Here is a 23,730-nt window from a genome sequence, read left to right as displayed (position 1 = left end):
CATATATCATGAAAGGCCAGATAAACTGTAAGCTATACAGCTTATGGGCCTCCTGTGTCCTGTTACTGTACAGTACCTAAATAAACTCTAAACGAAATACGAAAGCTGTTTTTCAACAGCTGAACAACTTCCTGGCACTAAGTAATTGTTTTGATGTCTTCCAGTCAGGATTTCGACCACACCACAGCACTGAGACTGCTCTTGTTAAGGTCTTCAATGACATCCATTTAAACACAGACAATGGCAGAATTTCAGTCTTAGTATTACTGGATCTCAGCGCTGCATTCAACACAGTTGACCACAACATATTACTAGGCCGACTGGAAAACTGGCTGGGAATTTCTAGCACAGTGCTAGACTGGTTTGAATCCTACTTGAAGGACAGGGACTACTTTGTGTCTATAGGCAATTACAAATCTGAGGGGACAAAAATGACCTGTGGAGTTCCCCAAGGCTCCATTCTGGGGCCTCTTCTGTTCAACATCTACATGCTCCCACTAGGTCAAATTATGGAAAACCACCAAATATGTTACCATAGCTATGCAGACGACACACAAATTTATATCATCATATCACCAGGGGACTATAATCCCATACAAGCGCTGAGTAAGTGCATTGAAAAAATCAACGATTGGATGTGCCAGAACTTTCTTCAACTAAACAAAGATTAGAAATTGTTCTTGGAGCCAAAGAAGAACAATTAAAAGTCAGCGCTCAGCTCCAATCAGTAATGCTAAAAAACACAAACAAAGCCAGAAATCTTGGTGTATTCATGGACTCAGACCTGAATTTCAACAGCCACATTGACAATTTCAAAGTCAGCCTACTATCATCTGAAGAATATACTGTATCAAGGATTAAAGGATTTATGTCTCAGCAGGATTTGGGAAAACTTGTCCATGCGTTTATCTTCAGTAGACTTGACTACTGTAACAGTATGTTTACAGGTCTCTCTATAAAATCGATCAGACAGCTGCAGCTGATTCAGAACGCTGCTGCTCGAGTCCTCACTAAGACCAAGAAAGTGGATCACATCACTCCAGTTCTGAGGTCCTTACACTGGCTTCCTGTCTGTCAAAGTATTGACTTTAAAATACTGCTGTTGGTTTATAAAGCACTGAATGGTCTAGGGCCAAAATATATTTCTGATCTGCTGCTACGTTATGAACCATCCAGACCTCTCAGGTCGTCTGGCTCAGGCCTGCTTCTGTCCCCAGAGTTAAAACAAAACATGGAGAAGCAGCGTTCAGTTTCTATGCTCCACATATCTGGAACAAACTTCCAGAAAACTGCAGGTCTGCTGCAACTCTTGGTTCTTTTAAATCAAGACTGAAGACTTTTCTTTTTGCCGCTGCTTTTTATTAAATCAAATAATTATTCATTCTTACACTGCACTGTAATTTTTATTCTTGTATTTTATTTGTCCTGCATTTTATTTTAAATGTCCTTTTATAATGTGTTTATTGCATTTTGTTTTAAATGTCCTTTTATAATGTATTTCTTGCACATTGTCTTGATGCTTTTAATGTCTCATGTAAAGCACTTTGAATTGCCTTGTTGTTGAAATGTGCTATACAAATAAACTTGCCTTGCCTATAACACTTACACTTACATAATAAGTTACTAACATATTTTCAATATGGTTAGATATGACCTATTCTCAGTCTGTCTTACATGAACCCGAGAGAATATATTATACATATATTATATATAATATATATAATATAATTTCCCTGATTGCCTCAGTATTGAGCTAGCTACAGTTGTTCTGCAGGCACACACTCGGCTACAACCCAGATAGCAAGCGGATCTGGGCCATATACAGGCCGGATCTGGCCCTTGTGGCTTAGTTCCGGCCCATATATGGCCCAGAATCATTACAAATCCGCTTGCTATCTGGGAATGGAAGTCAATGGAGCCGTTGATTTAAAAACATCAACATGACAGACGATTCTACCATGGTTACCTCAGGCTCGGGTTTTGTGAGGGCGGCAGTTGGGACAGGGTGGGGGATCATATCAAGAGGGCTGGGCTCCACTGGGGGACAAACAGAGATCTACAGACCAGAAGCACAGGAGAAACACACACACACACACACACACACACACACATGGCACGCCAGTGAGGATACAACATTGACCAACACAGACACAGTGTATTATACAGGTATTTGGAACATATTATATAACAACACAACATACTACTGGCTATATACACTAGAGTTGTAGAATGTAACACAGACAGACAGACAGACACATACACACAAGACAGGCACACACACACACACACACACCAGTGGGTTTACCTCTGGGGGGTTCTTAACGGGGCATACAGGGGCATGGACAGCCGGAGCTTCAGTTGGGGCCATGAAATCCTCACCCAAGGCATCGAGAGCAGACAGCTCGTCTACCTGGGTCTGGCAGACAAAGAGCAACGTTACAGTTAAACATTCACCATTTACACATCGTGATGACAGACGGCCATTTGTGAAACTCAGCCAGTTAATGGGTATTTCCTTTACACTGGCGAGGCTTGTCGGGGTGGTCTTCTTGGGACTAAAAATCAAATGATTCAGAATCGATTCATGAATCCCAAAATCGAGCTTTTATTTAATGAATGAATGAATAAATGAAGGTATGAATAGTTCATTAATTCATTCAATGATTCATTCATTCATTCATTTTTGGAAATCAGTATCGATACCCAGCCCTAGTATTGATGTGTTGCATAACTTGGCAGTCATGTAATTAAGGTTACAGCTAAAAACAACAGGTTTTAGTAACACTAACCGAATCGATATCGAATCGAATTGAATCGTGATAATCGATTCTGAACCTTGTGAATCGGAATCGAATCGATTCTTGAAATTCGATGCGATACCCAGCCCTACTTGGGACCCCCTTGAAAACGAGCAATGACTCATCTCAAGGGGATTATCCCGTTACAATAAATACATTTCAAAGTTTTTGCATGACTGTGTTCTAGGGAGTGTCCCTCAAGTCCTTTGCATGACTGTTACATCAGCTCATTTCACTGAGTGTTGTAGCAGATAACGAGTCGGCAGAATGTGATTGAAGGAGTGGACCTATTGGCCGGTTCCATAGCGATTACGTGGATGGGTGGACTGTGATTGGCCGATGGAGGACGTGTGTCACCTGTGGGGGCGGAGCCATGGGGACGGGGGTCTGGACGGCAGGGGCGGCGGACGAGGTCATGAAGTCTCCAGACAGGAAGTCCAGAGCCTCACCAGAGTCCATGGAGGGCTGGAGAGAGAGAGAGAGAGGGAGAGAGGGAGGGAGGGAGGGAGAGAAGGAGGGAGAGAGAGAGGGAGGGAGAGAGGGAGATAGGGAGGGAGAGAGGGAGAGAGAGAGGGAGGGAGGGAGGGAGAGAGAGAGGAAGAGAGGGACGGAGAGAAGGAGGGAGAGAGAGAGGGAGGGAGGGAAGGAGAGAGGGAGGAAGGGAGGGAGAGAGGGAGGGAGGGAGGGAGGGAAGGAGAGAGGGAGGAAGGGAGGGGGAGAGGGAGAGAGGGAGGGAAAGAGGGAGAGGAAAGGATGAGTTTACTGTATATTGTGTCTCAAGTGCTGTTCTCCCATCAGACTGTTAGAGACGCTTCTATTTACTTTTCAGGCAGATTGCACAAAAACACGACTGTAATAATAATGAAAACAACAACAAAAACAACAACAATAATAATAATAATAATAATAATTCATTATATTTATACAGCACTTTTCACTGAGAGACTATCTCAATGTCTGTAGCTGCATTTAGTTACCGACAGACCAAAGTACTTTACTTCCAGACTGCTAGTGGCCCTTAGCACACTGCCCTTAAACCACCATAGTTATTACCATAGGGTCTATGCACTTGTTTCCTCTATCATACATGTCATAATGTTCTATGGATGGTTTTGTAGGGTGTTATGAATGTTAATAACCCTTTAATACATTTCATAAGTGGGTGCTTCGAATGCCCAGATGGGGACTCAGATGTTCCCCTTAATGCCGGTACGGTGGGGCGGCTGTAGCTCAGTTGGTAGAGCGGGTCGTTCAGTGATCGAAGGGTCAGTGGTTCGAATCCCAGCTCCAACTGTCCACATGTCGAAGTGTCCTTGAGCAAGACGCCTCACCCCAAATCGCTCCCAGTGAGCAGGTTAGCACCTTGCATGGCAGCTACCGCCATTGGTGTGTGAATGTGTGTGTGAATGGGTGAATGAGAGGCCATTGTAAAGCGCTTTGAGTGCCGCTAAGGTGGAAAAGCGCTATATAAGTGCTGTCCATTTACCATTTACCATTTACGAGGCTCACCTCTGGCTTGGGGGCAGGCAGGGGTTTGAGTTTGTCCTCTGTGAACCTGTACTCTGGTGGGAGCGAGTCCTCCCTCTCACCCACACGAACACCCTTCTCAGACTCCAGCTTGCCCTCCTGCAAACCAGGAAATGAATAAAAGATAAACACAGAGCTTATTGAGACTGCGGGGCGTTTGAATTCCATCTGAAAGCGCCGGTCAAAGTGAGATTTCCTCTGCAGATGCTGGACAGTTCATCTAATGTTGTATCTAGGGAAACACCGATATGAACATTTTGGACGATACCGATAACAGATATTGGCCGGGTTTCCCAAACGAGTTAAGAAGCACTAAAATCCAAAGTACTTCTTAACTGCCATAGAAAGGGTTGCTTAAAGAAGGGTTCCTTAAGAAGGTTCTTTATCTGGAAACCCGGCCATTAACAATGCTGTCGTGGCCGATAACCGATATTTACAGATGTCGATATGTTCTGTATAAAAACAAGTTTCGACGATAATCAAATGTTATACATACTGAAAAATTCTAAAAATCTATTTCCAAAACATTCTGAAAAGCCGATAAATCATAGATTTACCACATTGTTTCCTCTCCAAAACAACACACACAACAGCAGCTAGACAGAAATAATGATCTGTTTTTCACATCGGCCCTGTTTTGCACATCGGACCGATACCGATGATTGCCGATATATCGTGCATCCCTAGTTATATCCTCCACGATGAAGAGGGAAGCGCATGCGCCCACATCGAAACCCCCGTACCCAGATAGCAAGCGGATCTGGGCCATATACAGGCCAGATCTGGCCCTTGTGGCTTAGTTCCGGACCGTATATGGCCCAGAATCATTACACATCCGCTTGCTATCTGGGTAACGATCATCCTACTACAGCTTCTATTCAACACTTCAGCGTGCGGGTCCGTACCGAGACCATGTCCTCGGGCCGGAGCTTGGGGGGTTCTGGTGCTGGTTCTGGGGCGGCCAGGGAGTCGCCCAGGGCGCTGAGGGCGTCCAGGGACATGGAAGTACCCTGGAGAGAGAGGCGGGGAGGAAGAGATCAAACGGCGTTGTAGTCGAGGGACCGGATACCCAGATCCGTCGAATGCCGGCGCCGTAATGTTACTATTTCATCGGAGCAGAGCTAGGGAGAGGGGGAGGGTGGAGGTGAAGAAGGAGAGAGAGGAGAGGAGAGGGGGAGGGTGGAGGTGAAGAAGGAGAGAGAGGAGAGGAGAGGAGAGGGGGAGGGTGGAGGTGAAGAAGGAGAGAGAGGAGAGGAGAGGAGAGGGGGAGGGTGGAGGTGAAGAAGGAGAGAGAGGAGAGGAGAGATTAGAGAGACAGAGAGGTGAGGGAGAGACGTTTCTGCGGACGGACCTCGTCGTTCTTAGGCTTGCTGTCCATCGGGGCGTCCAGTCCTGCCATCAGGGAGAAGTCGTCGGCAACCTGAAATGTAGAATCACCAAATAATCACCAGCTATCTCTCAGTAGAGTCCTAGCAAAGACAGACATTCATTCACATTGTTTTCCACGACCAACATTTTATATGAATGATATGAGAGCTTGAATTAACATGATCAAGTTAGATAACATTCATAACATTAACATTGGATAATATTCATTCATAAGCATATACATGTTTATTGTGCATCAATCACATTTGCATGTCCCAGTGTTACTTTGATGGAATCATCTTTGACACCTCTACCCAGATAGCGAGCGGATCTGGGCCATATTTGGGCCGGAACTAAGCCACAAGGGCCAGATCTGGCCTGTATATGGCCCAGATCCGCTTGCTATCTGGGTAGTAATGTGTAGCTCTGTTAATGTACTGTACTTCACACGTTCTCATCACTGGGAAACCCAATGATTACATTCAGATATATTAAATGATAGCCCAGCAGTTGTTATTGACTGTATAATAACCTGGTTTTGCGGCGTTTCAACCTTGGCTTTCTTGTCCGCAGGGGGAGTAGGAGACTTGGCCTCTTCAGCTTTCTAGAATAAATAAATGACATTACGCAATATTAATACCAGCACTCTCTATCCAGCAAGAGAAAAATTAATCCCTATTGTACATGTATTATTGTATAACCCTTTTAACCCTGAAAGTACAGTGACAACATTTCGAATATTAATTGGATTTTCCCTATAATACTAGAAAGCGCAGTTTCTCAGCTTTCAGCAAGTGTTGGGGTGAGGAATGTTTTAGCTTTGTTAGATATTTTTTTTATATTATTAAATATTTGTTAGATATTTTTAAAATGTTGCCGGTGACGTGGTCGTATCGAAAGGGATAACATTCTCAATAGCATGAATAGTGATAATGCTCTGATGGTACAGCTGTTGTTGTAGGCACGGTATATACAGTACAATTGGTCAGGCATCTGAAATGGCACCATATTTTGTATGACTGTCCTTACTTAAACATGATGATAATCACTCCATAATAATAACAATGTGTTCATACCAAGACAACGTATAAACACGAGATATCGCGGCACGAGATATTACGATATAGAACGCAGCGATATGCATCGTCGAGATGCACTACCTTGGGTACCCAGAAAAGCGCTATACAAAAAAGCGCTATACAAATAACAAACAACAAATAACAGTCTCGTTTTGCATTTTGTGTTAATAAAAATAAAAGACTATTTTTCCAGTCATATATTCATCATTCAAGTTTTGTTATTGTTATGATATCGTATCGATATCGTGAAACCAATATCACGTATCGTTAACAAACAGCTAATAAACAACCAAACCCGGCCTGAAGGTTCAAAGGTTAAACCACGCGTGCTTTACCTTGGCAGGGGCAGGTGGAGGCGGAGCAAAGTTGGAGAAGCCAGCAGACACGCTCTCCATTTTCTGATGGCAGGAAAAGAAAGCAGGATATTGACCAACCCGAGATGCCGTATCACCCTAGACTCCCGAATCAGTATCTAAACGCTGCGCTCAAACAGAGGCTGAAAACATTCGTCCGGATTACGTCACTAAAAGTGGGTGGAAACTTTTGAGGGGAGGTGAATATTTTGTTTTGATACAAGGCAGTGAGATGTAGGCAGTGGTTCTGATTGGTATAGCGTCAGTATTCACAGCTGTTCTAGCAACGATTTTCAATGGATATGTCTCGGGACTTCCGGAGGTGAGGCTCTCTAAAGTGTGGTATCGTGAGACTAGCATCACGCCAGTCCAGGATCTGACGGTGTTCTGACAGAGCGCACTGAAGCAGTTGCGGCTGGTTATAAGCGGTTATAAGCGGTTATGAGCGGTTACGACCGCCGATACTCGCCTCCTCTTTCTTGGCGCTTGGGACGGTCGGGGTCGCGAAGCCGGCGGAGAGAGAGTCCAGAGCCTCGTCGGTACTCAGCGGTTTCTGAGAGGAACACAGGCAAATGTCAATGTTTGTTTCCGTCTCTCAAATCCTGACAGAAATGCTGTGCGCTGCTGTGTTGAATAAGATCCTGTGAGGACAGCGACATGCCGTAGTCCCTAAAATATATCCCACATACAGTGTGTCAAAATGGAAGACATTATTCCAACAGAAGTGCAAGGAAATAGTATTGTTATCACATTCTCCACTAGAGGGCGACGTAGACTAACACAGAGATTTGAGAGGACAAAATAATGCAAACCAGACAGTATCTACCAACTCAGGAGGAAAGTACAGACACACCCTTTGAATTCCATAGAAGCAAAATTAACCTTTTCAGGTTATTGGTATTCAAAGATACAGTAGTTTCTTGTAGGATGAAAAATAGGCATCAACAAAGCTTCGAGGGCATATTTGAGTTCTTAAGCTACGGTACTAAATACATATAGGTGTGTGTGTGGGTGGATAGGCGTGGAGGAATGAGTGAGTGTGTGCGGACCGTGCATCCACTGTGCGTGTGTGTGTGTGTGTGTGTTGGGCGCTGAGCTTGACAGAACAAGAGCCTGCTGGTTGGAACACTCTGTAGGTGGGTCTAGTCAGTGTTGTTGGCAGAGCCGGCGCTCCCACAATGCAATGCAACATTCCACACAGCAGAGGTGCCAAACGCCGTCAAATAACACCATGGGGTCACAGCAATGGCATGTCTTGTCTGTGTGTGTGTGAGAGAGAGTGGACTGTATATATCTGTCTCTATGTGAGAGAGTGAGAAGAGTGTGAAATAGGAAGGGGATGTTAATGTGTCTAGACTCTCGGGTGATGAAGACAATCATTTACCAGAATCTTACCGGTACTTATACAACTTACCGGAACCTCCTTTTTCACAGGGTCAGGTTTGCCAACCGGTGCCTGTGAATGACGCAAATGCTTAGTATAATATATGCTCATATCATCCCTTAATCACAGTCTGGGCCTCAAATACACAACAGTCTGGTTCTAATATACAACAGTCTGGGCCTCAAATACACAACAGTCTGGGCCTCAAATACACAACAGTCTGGGCCTCAAATACACAACAGTCTGGTTCTAATAGACACAACAGTCTGGTTCTAATAAACACAACAGTCTGGTTCTAATAGACACAACAGTCTGGGCGGGCGAAGTGAAGTGAAAAGCAGGAGAGAGAGCAGAAGGGTGAGGGGAGGAGTCAGGGAGGAGCCGGGGAGGAGACGGAGAGGAGCCGGGGAGGAGACGGGGAGGAGAGAGGGGAGGAGAGAGGGAGGAGACAGGGAGGAGACAGGGAGGAGCCGGGGAGGAGACAGGGAGGAGACGGGGAGGAGAGAGGGGAGGAGAGAGGGAGGAGACAGGGAGGAGACAGGGAGGAGCCGGGGAGGAGACGGGGAGGAGCCAGGGAGGAGAGGGGAGGAGTCAGGGAGGAGACAGGGAGGAGCCAGGGAGGAGACGGGGAGGAGTCAGGGAGGAGACAGGGAGGACACAGGGAGGAGACAGGGAGGAGCCAGGGAGGAGCCAGGGAGGAGCCAGGGAGGAGTCAGGGAGGAGCCAGGGAGGGACAGGGAGGAACCAGGGAGGAGACAGGGAGGAGCCAGGGAGGAGAGAGAGAGGAGACAGGGAGGAGACGGGGAGGAGAGAGGGAGGAGGCAGGGAGGAGACAGGGAGGAGACAGGGAGGAGTCAGGGAGGAGTCAGAGGAGATGGGGAGGAGCCAGGGAGGAGTCAGAGAAGATGGGGAGGAGTCAGGGAGGAGCCAGAGGAGCCAGGAAGGAGACAGGGATGAGAGAGGGAGGAGTCAGGGAGGAGAGAGGGAGGAGTCAGGGAGGAGACAGGGAGGAGGAGACAGGGAGGAGTCAGGGATGAGAGAGGGAGGAGTCAGGGAGGAGTCAGATCGTGGCGAGGGAGGGACTGACCGTGTTGAATCTGTAGTCAGGCGGCAGTGAGTCCTCTCTCTCCCCACACAACACGCCTTCCTCAGGGGTGTGGGCATGCTGGGATACATGCAGCACACACGGTTACACACACGGATACACACACGGATACACAACCACACACAGTTACACAACCACACACGGTTACACACACGGATACACACACGGATACACAACCACACACAGTTACACAACCACACACAGTTACACACACAGTTACACACACGGATACACAACCACACACGGTTACACACACGGATACACACACGGATACACAACCACACACGGTTACACAACCACACACAGTTACACACACGGATACACAACCACACACGGTTACACACACGGATACACACACGGATACACAACCACATACGGTTACACAACCACACACAGTTACACACACGGTTACACAACCACACACGGTTACACACACGGTTACACAACCACACACGGTTACACAACCACACACGGTTACACACATGGTTACACAACCACTCCGCTCTGGGACACACAACACACTCATACACACACACACGGATACAAATATCTACTGTAATACAGAAAAACACAATCTTGCACACCCACACACACACACACACACACACACACACACACGAGTGCTCTACCTCTTTGACCTCAGGTCCAGTGTATTTGGGGGCTGTGGGGGTGAGAGGCTGCGATGGCAAACTGCTGGCCAGGGCATCAAAGGGATCCTCAGCAGGCGACTAAACACACACACACACACACACACACACACACACACACACACACACCGATGCATCACATCTAAAACTCCAGGAGCATTGTATCATGCCACTGCTTTTAGTGAAACATCAAAGCCACATGCCTAAGAAAGAGCATAATGATGGTTAGTTATCTTACCGCTTTGGCTGCTTTGGCTCCTGGGGGTCCGACCTCCACCTGCACCTACAATACACACCAGATACTCAATACATATTGATACATATCTTTATTTATGTTCATATTATGACTATTTCTATGTAGTCTGACTCAACGGATATAGGTTTTGGGGATAAGCCTTGTCATTCGTTTATTATTGCCCAATCAGTGGCGCCGATTCATGTGGCCGGCCAATCAGTGGCGATGGGAGATTCTCCCAGAGTACGTGAAACAATAGCGACCTAGCAACCGCTCCGCCAAAGACGCTGGTGATTGAGGTCAGAGCCTCGGCCTGTTTCCATGACAATAAGTGAACAATAAGTTCACAAAAATATCAAACAAGAGTTCCACACAAGCCTTTTCAGAGCAGGCAACATGAAAGTACAGTACAAGGAACCCAGATAGCAAGCGGATGTGTAATGATTCTGGGCCATATATGGGCCGGAACTAAACCACAAGGGCCAGATCTGGCCTGTATATGGCCCAGATCCGCTTGCTATCTGGGAACGGACTATAATTACCATAGAGGCTGATACACACTGGTAATATCAACACTACCATATCAAAATAATATCAAGATAAACTAGAAATGGTGTTCAGAGAGCACAGACCTCCCTCCGCCCCTGAATGCATTTCGTGGCTCTGCACACGCCAAAATTGAATGGGTTCTAAATTGGTCCATGCTACACCCCTCCACTGAGTTTCATGAAATGTGGTCTGGTAGTTTTTGCGTAATCGTAGTCCAAAAAATGAATGGAGGTGAATGGGTTTACCTGGTTAAATAAAGGATATTGATTGATTGATTGATTGATTGATTGATTGACTCCTACTCCAGTCTCTACCTTGGGCTCTGTTGGCTTCACATCTGCTTTCCCCTTCGCCAGGGCGCCTCCAGCCACAGCAGCTGCTGGCGCCGGCTCCGCCCCTTTAGCAGGATCGCTTTTAGCCGCGTCGGCTTTGCTTGAGGCCGCCGGCGCGCTCTATAACACAGGAGGGTTGACGCCAGGGACAGAGCTCAGAGTGCCACCGTTTGGGTTGTTTTAAAGCCCCATTATGTAGCAGTCCAGTTTTGTGCACTTTAGCGGCCCCTAAAGGCCACTAGAGACATTACAACCGCAGTAACGTTGTCGTAAAACGCTGAGAGACGCCTGTTAAAACCTCTCACGTGCATTTGTTGACAACTGACAAGCTGAGGAAAACGGAGTCTGCCGGCAAATTGGAAGAGGAGAGCTAAAGGTAAAGCAGAACGTTCATGAGAGAGAAAACCGCGGCTCGCGGTCAAAAGTTCCATAGTGCAAATACAGGCCGCCGGACCCCTCTGAGGGAATGGAAGAGGTGCTGTTCTCACTATAATAATCCAGAACACCAATAGATCCACTTTGAAACTGATATTTTAAGATGAAATCAACAACATAGTGGGGCTTTAAGAGTCATGGTTCAGTGGAATTCTGTTGCAAGTCAAAGCATAATCCTGTGTTTGTTATTTTAGAGGCAGCATTTAGTAGAATGATAGGATGGTAGAACGTGCCCCGGTCATCCGTAGGTTTTTAAAGGGAAGGTTTTTGCCGTGAAAAGAAGTGTGTTCAAGTGAGAGAAACGGGTGGAATGAGAATGTACTCAGCCAACCTAAACCAGACAAGCACCTACAGTAGCAGGTTATTTCAGAAGCAAACTCAAAGCAAGAGGACAAATGTGTGAAGTGAGTTTGTTCCGGATACAAGTTTTTCCCCAACCGACAGCGAAAAGAGTCCACAGTCTCCCTCTTGCTGAGAGATAACGGGGGTGAACTGATGAGTCATAGCGAGCAGGTGTGGTTTGGCTCGGCGCACTGAGCGTGCTCCGTAACCATGCAAATTGGCGAGGCGGGCCGCGCAACAGCGCCGGAGCAAGAGAGTTCTAGTCACACACCTCCCAACCGTGAGCAAGGATGTTAAAGCGGACTTGTTTTGAAAACGTCTCTACAGGGAAGAAAAGGGAATGCCGTGCAAAATGGGGGATGAATATGAGGATAAAGAGTACAGCTGCCGTAAAGCATGCTGGGATATCAACGACAATACTAGAGAGAAGATGGTGAGGAAACATGGGTCGTGGGAACGTGACCGACGAGGCTGTTCAGTGAGGTTGACACGAACCAGGCCAGACAAACCAAGACCCCGAATTGAGTCCCCCGCGGATTCACTCGCTCCAACGTTTACCTTGTCCGTTTGTTTCGGGGAGTGCTTAGCAGTCGTCGCTCCGGCTTTCGCTGTGGCGGCCGCCCCTGTAGAGCCGAGCGCTCCGGGCGTGGCGGGAGAAGTTGGCACGTTGCCGTGAGAGACGGGTGTGACGGTCTACAATCGAGAGGCGGACGTGAACACTCGAAATAAAGAGGACATTCAGAGAAGCTCTTAAGTCTGTACCACACACATATCCACACCAGCTAAGCAGTGAGTGTGAGTGAGCAAGGCCCAAACAGGAAATGGAAGAAAGCATTAGGTCGAGGAGAGGGGAAGGGGGTTAAGAAGGTTACCTTCGGGATTTCTTTAGGACTGCCTCTGCTAGAAGGTTCTGGCATATCAATAACTGTTGCACCCGTCGCCACGGGGTTAGCAGAGACAAGTGCGCTCTACAAACAAAGACGAAGGTGTGGAAAATGTTACGCGACATACGGTAGATCGCATTATGAACAGAACAGATATGCGCCAAAAGCCCTTTACATATCGTACATTGCATTCGCAAGCGTGACGATGCCACAGCCGAAGAGCTTGTTGATCCAACGGATCGCGGGTCAAGATCTGATGAGGCTTGGAAAGCCGAGCGAGATGGAAGCAGCTGGTGACTTGAGAGCAGTGGAGGTAGATGAAGGGACAAGAGAGAAATGCCATAGAACCAGCATTCTACCAGCAACCAGCAACCAGCAACACCAGAAGCATAACGTGGGGTTAAAAAGGAGGAGCTCCAAGCCGGTTTGCTATAGGAAAAGCCGCCATAAGCAAAGTCCCAGAAGTATGTCCTTAGATACATCGTTTTGTGTTTTTCCATCTCTACCTTAGGCGTGGCTATGGCGGTTCCTTCCTGTGACATTCCAGCAGTGGTGGCTCCTCCCACTTTGACACCACTTCCGGCCGCCCCGCCTGTTGGCCTGGTTACCCCTGCCCCTGAAGACTTCTGAAATACAAGGATTATAATTGACTAATTCATCATATTGACCACGCGCTACGAGATGCATATCCAACAGCTCTCCGTTTCAAAACTACCGACCCATTTTCCTCAGACGCCAAATAAGAAATTTGAGAAAAGGAGAAACAGGAAGAAAGGGTATCATTCTACGGACTATTTCGGTTGGCCAGTGAAGACTTACTACTACTCTACATGACACAGTATACCAAAGGGCATGTGTGTGAGTCTATGTATACATCCCCTACATACGAACTGCATGCTTGTGTATAGATCGCAGTGCAACCGGACTGGCTATCCTCTTCGAGCCGTGGTCTGGTCTCTGACTGAAGTCTGACAACACTCGCTAGCCTGTGGGATTGTTAGCAGAGAGAGAGGCGCCCCAACAAGGTCAGGTTCTAATAGGAGTCATTAATAGCTCAAAGGATGTCGACTGTGGAACAAGCCAACATGTCAACCCTGGTTAAAGGGCCGGCTGTAGCTCAGTTGGTAGAGCGGGTCGTTCAATGATCGAAGGGTCAGGGGTTCGAATCCCAGCTCCGACTGTCCACATGTCGAAGTGTCCTTGAGCAAGACACCTAACCCCAAAATCGCTCCCAATGAGCAGGTTAGCACCTTGCACGGCAGCTGCCGCCATTGGTGTGTGAGTGTGTGTGTGAATGGGTGAATGAGAGGCCATTGTAAAGCGCTTTGAGTGCCGCTAAGGTGGAAAAGTGCTATATAAGTGCAGTCCGTTTAGCATTTAAAGCACCCGATATGAATGTGGGAGACTGTGGCATAAACGCTCCCAGAGACCAGGGTTCAGAAACCCGGTCAAGGGAACTACTTTGCTCTTCTACCACGTCGGCGTCTTTGATTTCACACCGTCTAAAGTATGTGAAATACAGGACGGCCTACTCAATCATTTCTGAGTCTCAAACTTGCAAACTGCACTCACATTGGTGATTCGTTCAAACCACACAAATCAGTGAATGAGTTCCTATGTGAAAACTGTGTGTTTCTAGACCGCTGTTTAGCTCTGTTGCAGCAATTTAAAAAATGTGGTGTCGAGCCAGACATACTATGGCATACAGAGGTGTGGCCACACCTGGTTCAAATGTGCTGAGATTCAATAAAGCAACACTGGGCATTCTTCTAGGGCCTTATTTGGGAACGTGGGCATGCCCAAACCGTGACCCTCAAGATGAATGTACCCTCACGGCCAGCAGGTAGCATATAAGTTATGCGCCAGACGTTTGGGGTTGTGCTTGGGTGCACAAATAGCCTCCCATATCCAGCCAAAGCCTTACCATGGCGTTTTGTCCTGAGTCAAGGCCTCTAAATAGGTGACATTTGATCATCAAGGGGTTCTAAATGGGTCACGCTAATGTGCCGTCTCATGTTGGCATTTCTGCACCGGCGGTATCTGGACACAACAGAGAGGTCCTTTGTTCTAATCCCTGGGAAGACGTTCAAGTCTCCAGGGAAACCGACCAGCGCTACATTGATTTTGTCTAAAATATCTAAACCCAAGTTGTAAACGTCAACTTTGATTTAAACATCTTTTCATCTGGAAAACGTTCGGAATCTCCTTTCAATGGGTCAGTCCCTCTAGTTTTCAGGTTTTAAAATGGGTCGTACTGTAATACAAATTAATTTAACTGAAACGCCTATAGTGACAAAAACTTCATCCAGCAGAACGGTGCTGCTGAGAAGAAGCTTTTCTTGTCAGGAATCTTATTGCTGGTAATGATAGCCAACACTGAGCACAAAGACCACAAGGAAACATTTGCATGGCTAGTTGGCACCATCTTTGTTGGGTGGCCCTATCGTTACTGGTCTGACACAGAGCTGCACGCTGAACACGTTTGACAGATACGTTAATGAACGCCACTGTCTTCACGTCCCATCTCTAGCCCCCGTTCAGAGCTGACGTTTGAACACTTACTACGGGTTCGCTAACACAGTTCATGTGTGAAGTTTGTCTATAGTGAGCTGAATTTAAGGTATCAAATGTAGTTTTTGACCACTAGTATGCGCTCTAGAGCAAATTTGAGAAGGTGGCCCCCGAAAATCGCGTACTACGTCATTGCGTCAATACGCGGAGCACGTAATAGTGACGTTTCACACATCTTTGTTGTTTTCAAAACATTAGTTAAATATCATTTTGTGAAGAAATTACACGGTAGGAAAGACATTCAAGTGATTCAACATGTTTATTAGACTACAAGGAACCATATAATATAACTTATTATAATCGAGCAATTTCAAAAATAAACAAAGAATGGATTGTTTTGATTCACGTTTCGTTGGGTACCTTTAACATACTAACGAAGAGCTTTATGAGTGTAGAAAGCTATAGTGCAGCTATTCAAAGCTTCCTGGGTAATCATCTCTGAACGAGCCCATTTCCTTTACTCCAAGACCACAAGACTGATACCGTCTATTCAGGGACCAGAGACAACATGATCACAGCTGGAGGGGCTTTGATTGAGGGTCATGACATCCCCAATGGGCCGTTAAAACAAAAGCCAAGGACGTCCGCGTTGTTTCCCCTCATTATGAAACCATGTAGCGTTTCTAACATCAAAGAAAGCATAATAACAAAATGGCCGACCCTTCTAGCCGTCTAGACCTGCAACGTTTATGAACTCTCACCCCGTGAAGCTGGGTGTAACATACTCCTCACTTCAATAGGAGGAAGAGGACACGTTTTAATTCTGTAGTGTTGCTGCTTGATCGTTAAAACTACTCTATTCCTTCACTCTCCTTTAAGACGGGCGATGACACACAGAGCACCGGTCTGGAAAAACAGGAAGTGAATGAACAATTCCAAACATCGGCCTTAGACAGGGTTCAGAGGTCAGACAGACTGAAACACAGTTTGGAACATAATAATGATCCTGTGTTAGGCATAGCATTGGAAAAAAAGGGGGAGTTGGTTATGGACTACACGTAGGAAAAGGATAAGAGTGTTTAAGATAGAGAGAAAGAAAGAGAGAGAAAGAGAGAGGGAGAGAGAGGGAGAAAGAGAGAGAGGGAGACAGAGAGAAAGATAGAGGGAGAGAGAGAGAGATGGAGAGAGAGAAAGAGAGAGAAGGAGAAAGAGGAGAGAGAGAAAGAGAAAAAGAGAGAGGGAGAAAGAGAGAGAGGGAGAGAGAGATGGAGAGAGGGGGGGAGAGGGAGAGAGACGGAGAGAGAGGGGGGGAAGAGAGAGAAAGAGAGAGGAAATGGAAAGAGAGAATAGGAAATATAGAGATTGGGAGTGAGGGGGGAAGGAGGGGGAGGCGAGTACAGAGAGCCAAGAGGGACACGAATGGGCAGAGTGTGAGAGAGGGAGGGTGTGAAGCAGTGCACCATACTGCACCTCAAACTGAGCCGGCTTCACCGGGGAGACCTGGGCCACCGGGGTGGGGGCCGCCTGTCTGGGCTGCGACTAGAGAGAGAGAGAGAGAGAGAGAGAGAGAGAGAGAGAGAGAGAGAGAGAGAGAGAGAGAGAGAGAGAGAGAGAAGGCTTATAAACAATGGAGAGACACAACTCAGAGGGGGGATAAAACACTGAAGCCAGTCTTTGTGAGGAATCACTGAAGCCACAAAACATCATGATCTTTGCTTGAAAACGAGGAGCAGAGCGAAGAAAAAATCCCATGCATAATCTGATAATCCCATGCATAATCTGATAATCCCATGCATAATCTGATAATCCCATGCATAATCTAAAGAAAAAATATAGATATACATATATAAAAACCCCATGCATAATCTAAATAAAAAATATAGATATACATATATAAAAATCCAATGCATAATCTAAATAAAAAATATAGATATAGATATATAAAAACCCCATGCATAATCTAAATAAAAAATATAGATATAGATATATAAAAACCCCATGCATAATCTAAATAAAAAATATAGATATAGATATATAAAAACCCCATGCATAATCTAAATAAAAAATATAGATATAGATATATAAAGACCCCATGCATAATCTAAATAAAAAATATAGATATAGATATATAAAAATCCCATGCATAATCTAAATAAAAAATACAGATATAGATATATAAAAACCCCATGCATAATCTAAAGAAAAAATATAGATATAGATATATAAAAACCCCATGCATAATCTAAATAAAAAATATAGATATAGATATATAAAAACCCCATGCATAATCTAAATAAAAAATACAGATATAGATATATAAAAACCCCATGCATAATCTAAATAAAAAATATAGATATACATATATAAAAACCCCATGCATAATCTAAATAAAAAATATAGATATAGATATATAAAAACCCCATGCATAATCTAAATAAAAAATATAGATATAGATATATAAAAACCCCATGCATAATCTGGCAGCAGAATTATTTTTTTTGCTGACTGAGACCTGCAGTCAACGAAATTCACTTCTCTCACATATTTTACAGGACTGCCAAGGAAAGAAACATCGCACTGAATTTAGTTTCCGCATACTGTAGCATGTGTCAGACCAGTGTGTGTGTGTGTGTATGTGTGTGTGTGTGTTTGTGTGTGTGTGTGTGTGTGATTTCTAAGGAAAGGAGTTTAAGAAAAGTCACACTGCTCTGTATCATAGCATTACAAAACATCCCAGGTCCTGTATCCCACTGTTTTATCGAACAAAGATGTATGATGAGGGTGTGTGTGTGTGTGTGTGTGTGTGTGTGTGTGTGTGTGTGAGAGTGTGTGTGTGTTCAGCCCTGTAGCTTTGCTCCCCACCCAAAGACTGCACCCTCCTTTTGAATTCCGCAGCAGTAGGCCGCCTCCCTCCCTCCTCCCATAATGCTGTTGGTGTCAGCGTCACGGCAACTAGTTTCACCAGACCCACTGTGGAGTCTCGTCAAAGCTGCCAGAGCGGTCTGAACCCTACTCAACCTGCCCAGTGACCAACTCAACCTGCCCAGTGACCAACTCAACCTGCCCAGTGACCTACTCAACCTGCCCAGTGACCTACTCAACCTGCCCAGTGACCTACTCAACCTGCCCAGTGACCTACTCAACCTGCCCAGTGACCAACTCAACCTGCCCAGTGACCAACTCAACCTGCCCAGTGACCTACTCAACCTGCCCAGTGACCTACTCAACCTGCCCAGTGACCAACTCAACCTGCCCAGTGACCTACTCAACCTGCCCAGTGACCTACTCAACCTGCCCAGTGACCAACTCAACCTGCCCAGTGACCTACTCAACCTGCCCAGTGACCTACTCAACCTGCCCAGTGACCAACTCAACCTGCCCAGTGACCTACTCAACCTGCCCAGTGACCAACTCAACCTGCCCAGTGACCAACTCAACCTGCCCAGTGACCTACTCAACCTGCCCAGTGACCTACTCAACCTGCCCAGTGACCTCCTCAACCTGCCCAGTGACCTACTCAACCTGCCCAGTGACCAGTACATGTGATTTGACATACAGTAGCTAGAGTACTTTGTGTCAAAAGCTGTTTGGTGGAAAGCCTTGTATGCCTTGTATGTTTGGTGTACTTGTGGTTTTACATCCGTTGAGGTTTGAAACCACCCCTAATATGTCGCATGAAACATTGTTTTATTTGTTTCCTTTCTCCTTACAGTAGGTCCGTTGTGAGGGCTGCAAATTTCAAGGATTTTTTTATTAATCGATAACTGTTAACCTTAACAAACGATAGTCGATTAATTGATAAGAACGTCCCGCGCCGGACTGCGCTTCGCTCGCTTCATTTTTTTGTTTTGAAATTTCCCATCATCCCAATTATCCTTCACTACATGTCGTGGCGCCCTCATGTGCAGTCAGACCTTAAATCATGATTACATTTCACGCAACTCCTGTTGATAACGTTCGTTCCAAAAAAAAAAAAAAGTTCTGTTCCATTAACAAGCAATTAATCGAGTAGCAAAATCTTACTCGGGTAAATTCTTATCAGCAATTAATCGATAGTCGATTAACTCTTAACATCCCTAGTTGTGATAGACAATAATAAACCCTCGCCTTCACTACACTTTGTGCTACAGTCGCCTACCAACTGTACACATACCTCAATATTTTGTACGGTGATAGAGCAGAGAAGCCATTCTCTATTTATTATTATTGTCAGGTCATTCTACAGCTGTTCTGAGTCATGCGAGTTGCTGTGTTGAGTGTCATACCTCACTCAAACCTCAGAGAACCAACCAGTTGAGCAGGCCGAGAACGACAGCACATGTTCTAAGATAGGGTTTAGAACATAAATACAGAGGATGTTCTAAGATAGGGTTTAGAACATAAATACAGAGGATGTTCTAAGATAATAGGGTTTAGAACATAAATACAGAGGATGTTCTAAGATAATAGGGTTTAGAACATAAATACAGAGGATGTTCTAAGATAGGGTTTAGAACATAAATACAGAGGATGTTCTAAGATAATAGGGTTTAGAACATAAATACAGAGGATGTTCTAAGATAGGGTTTAGAACATAAATACAGAGGATGTTCTAAGATAGGGTTTAGAACATAAATACAGGGGATGTTCTAAGATAATAGGGTTTAGAACATAAATACAGAGGATGTTCTAAGATAATAGGGTTTAGAACATAAATACAGAGGATGTTCTAAGATAATAGGGTTTAGAACATAAATACAGAGGATGTTCTAAGATAATAGGGTTTAGAACATAAATACAGAGGATGTTCTGAGATAATAGGGTTTAGAACATAAATACAGAGGATGTTCTAAGATAATAGGGTTTAGAACATAAACGTAGGAATGGAGACAGAGAGGCGGAGATCTTTTTTTAGTAGAACTGAACACCAGATTCCCCAAGGCCAGACTCAAACACAAGCAGGCTCACTATTGTTCAGCAGACTAAGAGATGGTGGAACAATGAGGCAGAGGTGAGTTGTGCTGAAACATTTGAGAGCACAGGTCCCACAGGAGTCAGTCACCTACCCCCCAAAAATAACCCTCTCCCATATGGCCCTGTTTCAATACTTTGTGTTCCATTTCCTTCACTCCTTTTCTTGCTCCTTTCTTCCTGCCTTCTCTCCTTTCTTCCTCCCTTGTCTCCTAAAGTGGCATCCTTCCTTCATTGAAATATGAAAAAAATATCTTACTGCTAAAAATCGGTGAGAAGCCTCAACCCTAATCTAAAAAAGGAGTCAGGAGGGTGCACCTGAAAGTGTTGGAATCCGGCCCTGCTTTCAAACAGGCCTAGGGGGAAGTAGGGGAGGGGGAAGTGAGGTCATCCCCACTCAGGAAAGCGCAACTGAAAAGTGACGGGTCACACCGCCCTTTTTGGGGAGGGGGGGGGGGGGGGGGGTAAATATTGATGGTTGCTAAGCAACAGATCACAGGCTGCCAAATACTGCCAGTGACTGACATGGAGGAGAGAGAAGGGGCGGAGTCTTTGTGTATTCAAAGTTTCTGACCGGCCCGTCGTTACATAATAGTGACCCTGTGTGTCTCGGCTCATAGAGCATGGTGCAAATAATGCTGAGGTTATCAGTCTGTCTCCTGCAGATATTATGAAAATGTACTTGGCTCTCCACACATTCACACTCACTGAATTGTAAGTGGCTTTAGATAAAGGTGTCGGCTAAATGCAGTACTCAGTATGCACTATGTATGATAGTCGTCCTATTGTCATGTTGAATGTTCCTGTTTTGAACGTCAAAGTAAAAAACAAAACAATGTTGTCTCTGTGTTATGCATCCTAGTACGCTGAAAAACCGTATGGCAATAATACAAATTCAGATTCTGATGAAATGCTGGTCAAAGCATTGTTTTCATAATTGTAGATTCATCCCAACAGAGGCATCCAGGGACATGGATGAGATTGTGACGGATGTGATTATGACAGAAAAGGAACTCACTGACTTTCTCCTCAGACAGATGCCACACAAGCCATACAGGAAGTGGTTTTAATGTAAACAAACTCATTTCTCTAAGATGTCCCGTCCTGACCCCTGACCTGACCTACTGAATCATGGCACACGTTCAAGACATGCAGTATTAGAAATGCAATAGGAAATGACTCTGAATGGAATATCAGTTGGGACACAAACCAGGAGTCCTAGAGGCACCTGATAATCTGTGTTGTAGAGGTTCTTCTAATCCCCTCAAAGAACTACAAAGTACCCCAAAGTACCTCAAAGTATACCCCAAAATACCCCAAAGTACCCCAGAAATACCCCAAGGTACCACAAAATACCCCAAAGTGCTCCATAATACCCCAAAGAGCCCCAATGTATACCATAAAATACCACAAAGTACCATAAAATACCCCAAAGTGCCTAGAAATGTACCACAAAGTACCCCAAAATACCCTTAAGCACCCCAAAATACCCCAAAGTGCCCCAAAGTATACCCCCAAATACCACAAAGTACTATAAAGTACTTTATGGTGATTAGTAGGATCCTTTTGTAGTGCACTTGGCTAAAGCCGACTGACTTTCTCTTACTGATATTCCAGAATGTGTGTGCGAGAGGTCAAAGGTCAGATACCCTGATGGAACATAAGCAGAGTAAAGCTGAATCCCAAATCGCGCACTTAGGCGAAAGTGCAGAGCACTCGCGGCCTTGTGGCCTTACATGTGCGTTCCCGCCAAGTCCACAAGGGCTCAGGGTCGTCCCAAAACGGAATTGGTAGGTCCACAAGTGCGCCACTGCCGCCATTTTGCGCACTTTAACCGCACTTACTGAAAGTCCGCGGACTTAGGAGCAGAAAATACCCACAGTCCATCAGTGCATCACACATAAATGATGACATTTGCTGATAACACAACATTTATCTTGAAATCCACATGCTGCAAACCTATCCCACCCAACATACATTTGAAATTATGATTAAATTAAAACAGACGTCAGTCAATTTGCAGAGCCGAGCGGAGAGCTGAGGAGCGCGTCAGAGCAGCCTCTGCGTCGGAGGGACGCGGCAGCCAATGAAAACGAAGAGGGAGGGGCATTGAGCTAAACTGGCTTGGGAATCGTTGGCACGCCGCTGGAAGTGCTGTCCCATTAAATTCACGGTCCTGCACCCTCTGGCCCTTCCAGCTGACGTCATTTAAGTGCTCAGGCCTCAAGCCGCAAGTGCGAGGGGACGCAAGGGTGGTTTGCGCACTCAGATTGGGTTTCAGCTAAACCCTACTTGAGAAAGGGAAGAGACAAAGGAATGAGAGGAATGAACCACTCAGCTGTTCTCAGGGCAGTGGGACTGAAGTACTGACCTTTGACCTCTCGCACACACATTCTGGAAGGAGTGACCTAAGGGTGTGTAAAGGGGCCCCTGTGCATTCCACCTTCCGAAACCGCCTATCTTATGTGACGGGATTGGCTAGCTGCATAGAGAAACATGGGAGTGACGCATGCTTTCTCCTATCCAGTCATGTTAGATCTGAGATTATGTGGGAGGTAGGAGCATAGGTAGGTAACTAGGTAAGGAGGCATAGAGTACTTTCATATTCTAACACTGTTCACTTATACTCCCTTCACATGACTATGGTCCAGATGAGCTGTACTGCATTAACCTCAGGCCTGGTTCAGGTCATTTCATTGGACGTGGCGTTCTGCCATTTACTTTGACCGTTTTGCTCGTCGGTCCTCCAAACAGGAAGTAACACCAAACTGAAGAATGCCGACAAGTCTTGCGGGTTTTCACTCAAAAAACAACTGATACAATAAGTACAATAAGTGTAAAAATCACAACAGTATAGATACGCAGCATGCTCAGTACATTTCTGTCTGCATGGATGGCTCATATCATACTATATCATAGTTGCAACAGCACACACAAACAAACCAACCAACCAACAAACAAACAAAGTGTTCTCCACCGCTAATCTATGAGATAGGTGTCCATCCCTGCGCCTGAGAAAAAAAAAAAAACGCATGCAATATCAGACAGGTTGAGCAAGCAGTCATAGTGACCATCCAGAAACCAGCAGACAGGCACACAGGTGAACGGTCAATCCTAATTAACACAGTCCGATAACACGGAGCAATACGACCTGGATGGAGAATGCAGGGCAGACACCCGGGCAGAGGCAAGGCGACATGATGCGCAGGCTCTGTTTCAAAGTCAAGGTAC

General features: G+C 45.6%; 1 protein-coding gene across 9 annotated transcripts in view; it reads right to left on the bottom strand.

The window, feature by feature from the left end:
- Positions 1 to 23,730, bottom strand: part of cast (calpastatin) — a 44,953-nt gene that overhangs the window by 9,342 nt on the left and 11,881 nt on the right. For 2 of the 9 annotated variants that reach the window (XM_084445204.1, XM_084445206.1), the window contains exons 2-19: positions 17,020 to 17,088; positions 13,545 to 13,664; positions 13,027 to 13,122; positions 12,713 to 12,847; positions 11,360 to 11,497; positions 10,500 to 10,544; positions 10,244 to 10,342; positions 9,597 to 9,674; positions 8,540 to 8,581; positions 7,595 to 7,678; positions 7,108 to 7,170; positions 6,226 to 6,297; positions 5,677 to 5,745; positions 5,231 to 5,335; positions 4,308 to 4,424; positions 3,156 to 3,263; positions 2,306 to 2,416; positions 1,958 to 2,056 (exon numbers count right to left, since the gene is read on the bottom strand). In XM_084445204.1, coding sequence (XP_084301330.1) covers positions 1,958 to 2,056; positions 2,306 to 2,416; positions 3,156 to 3,263; positions 4,308 to 4,424; positions 5,231 to 5,335; positions 5,677 to 5,745; positions 6,226 to 6,297; positions 7,108 to 7,170; positions 7,595 to 7,678; positions 8,540 to 8,581; positions 9,597 to 9,674; positions 10,244 to 10,342; positions 10,500 to 10,544; positions 11,360 to 11,497; positions 12,713 to 12,847; positions 13,027 to 13,122; positions 13,545 to 13,664; positions 17,020 to 17,088 — 1,650 coding nt within the window. The remainder of the gene's footprint in view (positions 1 to 1,957; positions 2,057 to 2,305; positions 2,417 to 3,155; positions 3,264 to 4,307; positions 4,425 to 5,230; positions 5,336 to 5,676; positions 5,746 to 6,225; positions 6,298 to 7,107; positions 7,171 to 7,594; positions 7,679 to 8,539; positions 8,582 to 9,596; positions 9,675 to 10,243; positions 10,343 to 10,499; positions 10,545 to 11,359; positions 11,498 to 12,712; positions 12,848 to 13,026; positions 13,123 to 13,544; positions 13,665 to 17,019; positions 17,089 to 23,730) is intronic. The other 7 variants (XM_084445209.1, XM_084445211.1, XM_084445205.1 and 4 more) reach the window with 6 other exon arrangements.

Source organism: Borostomias antarcticus (assembly GCF_949987555.1).
Source record: "Borostomias antarcticus genome assembly, chromosome: 11".
Taxonomy (NCBI): Eukaryota; Metazoa; Chordata; class Actinopteri; order Stomiiformes; family Stomiidae; genus Borostomias; species Borostomias antarcticus.
Note: the sequence above shows the minus strand (reverse complement) of the source record. Positions and strands in the feature narration are given on the sequence as shown.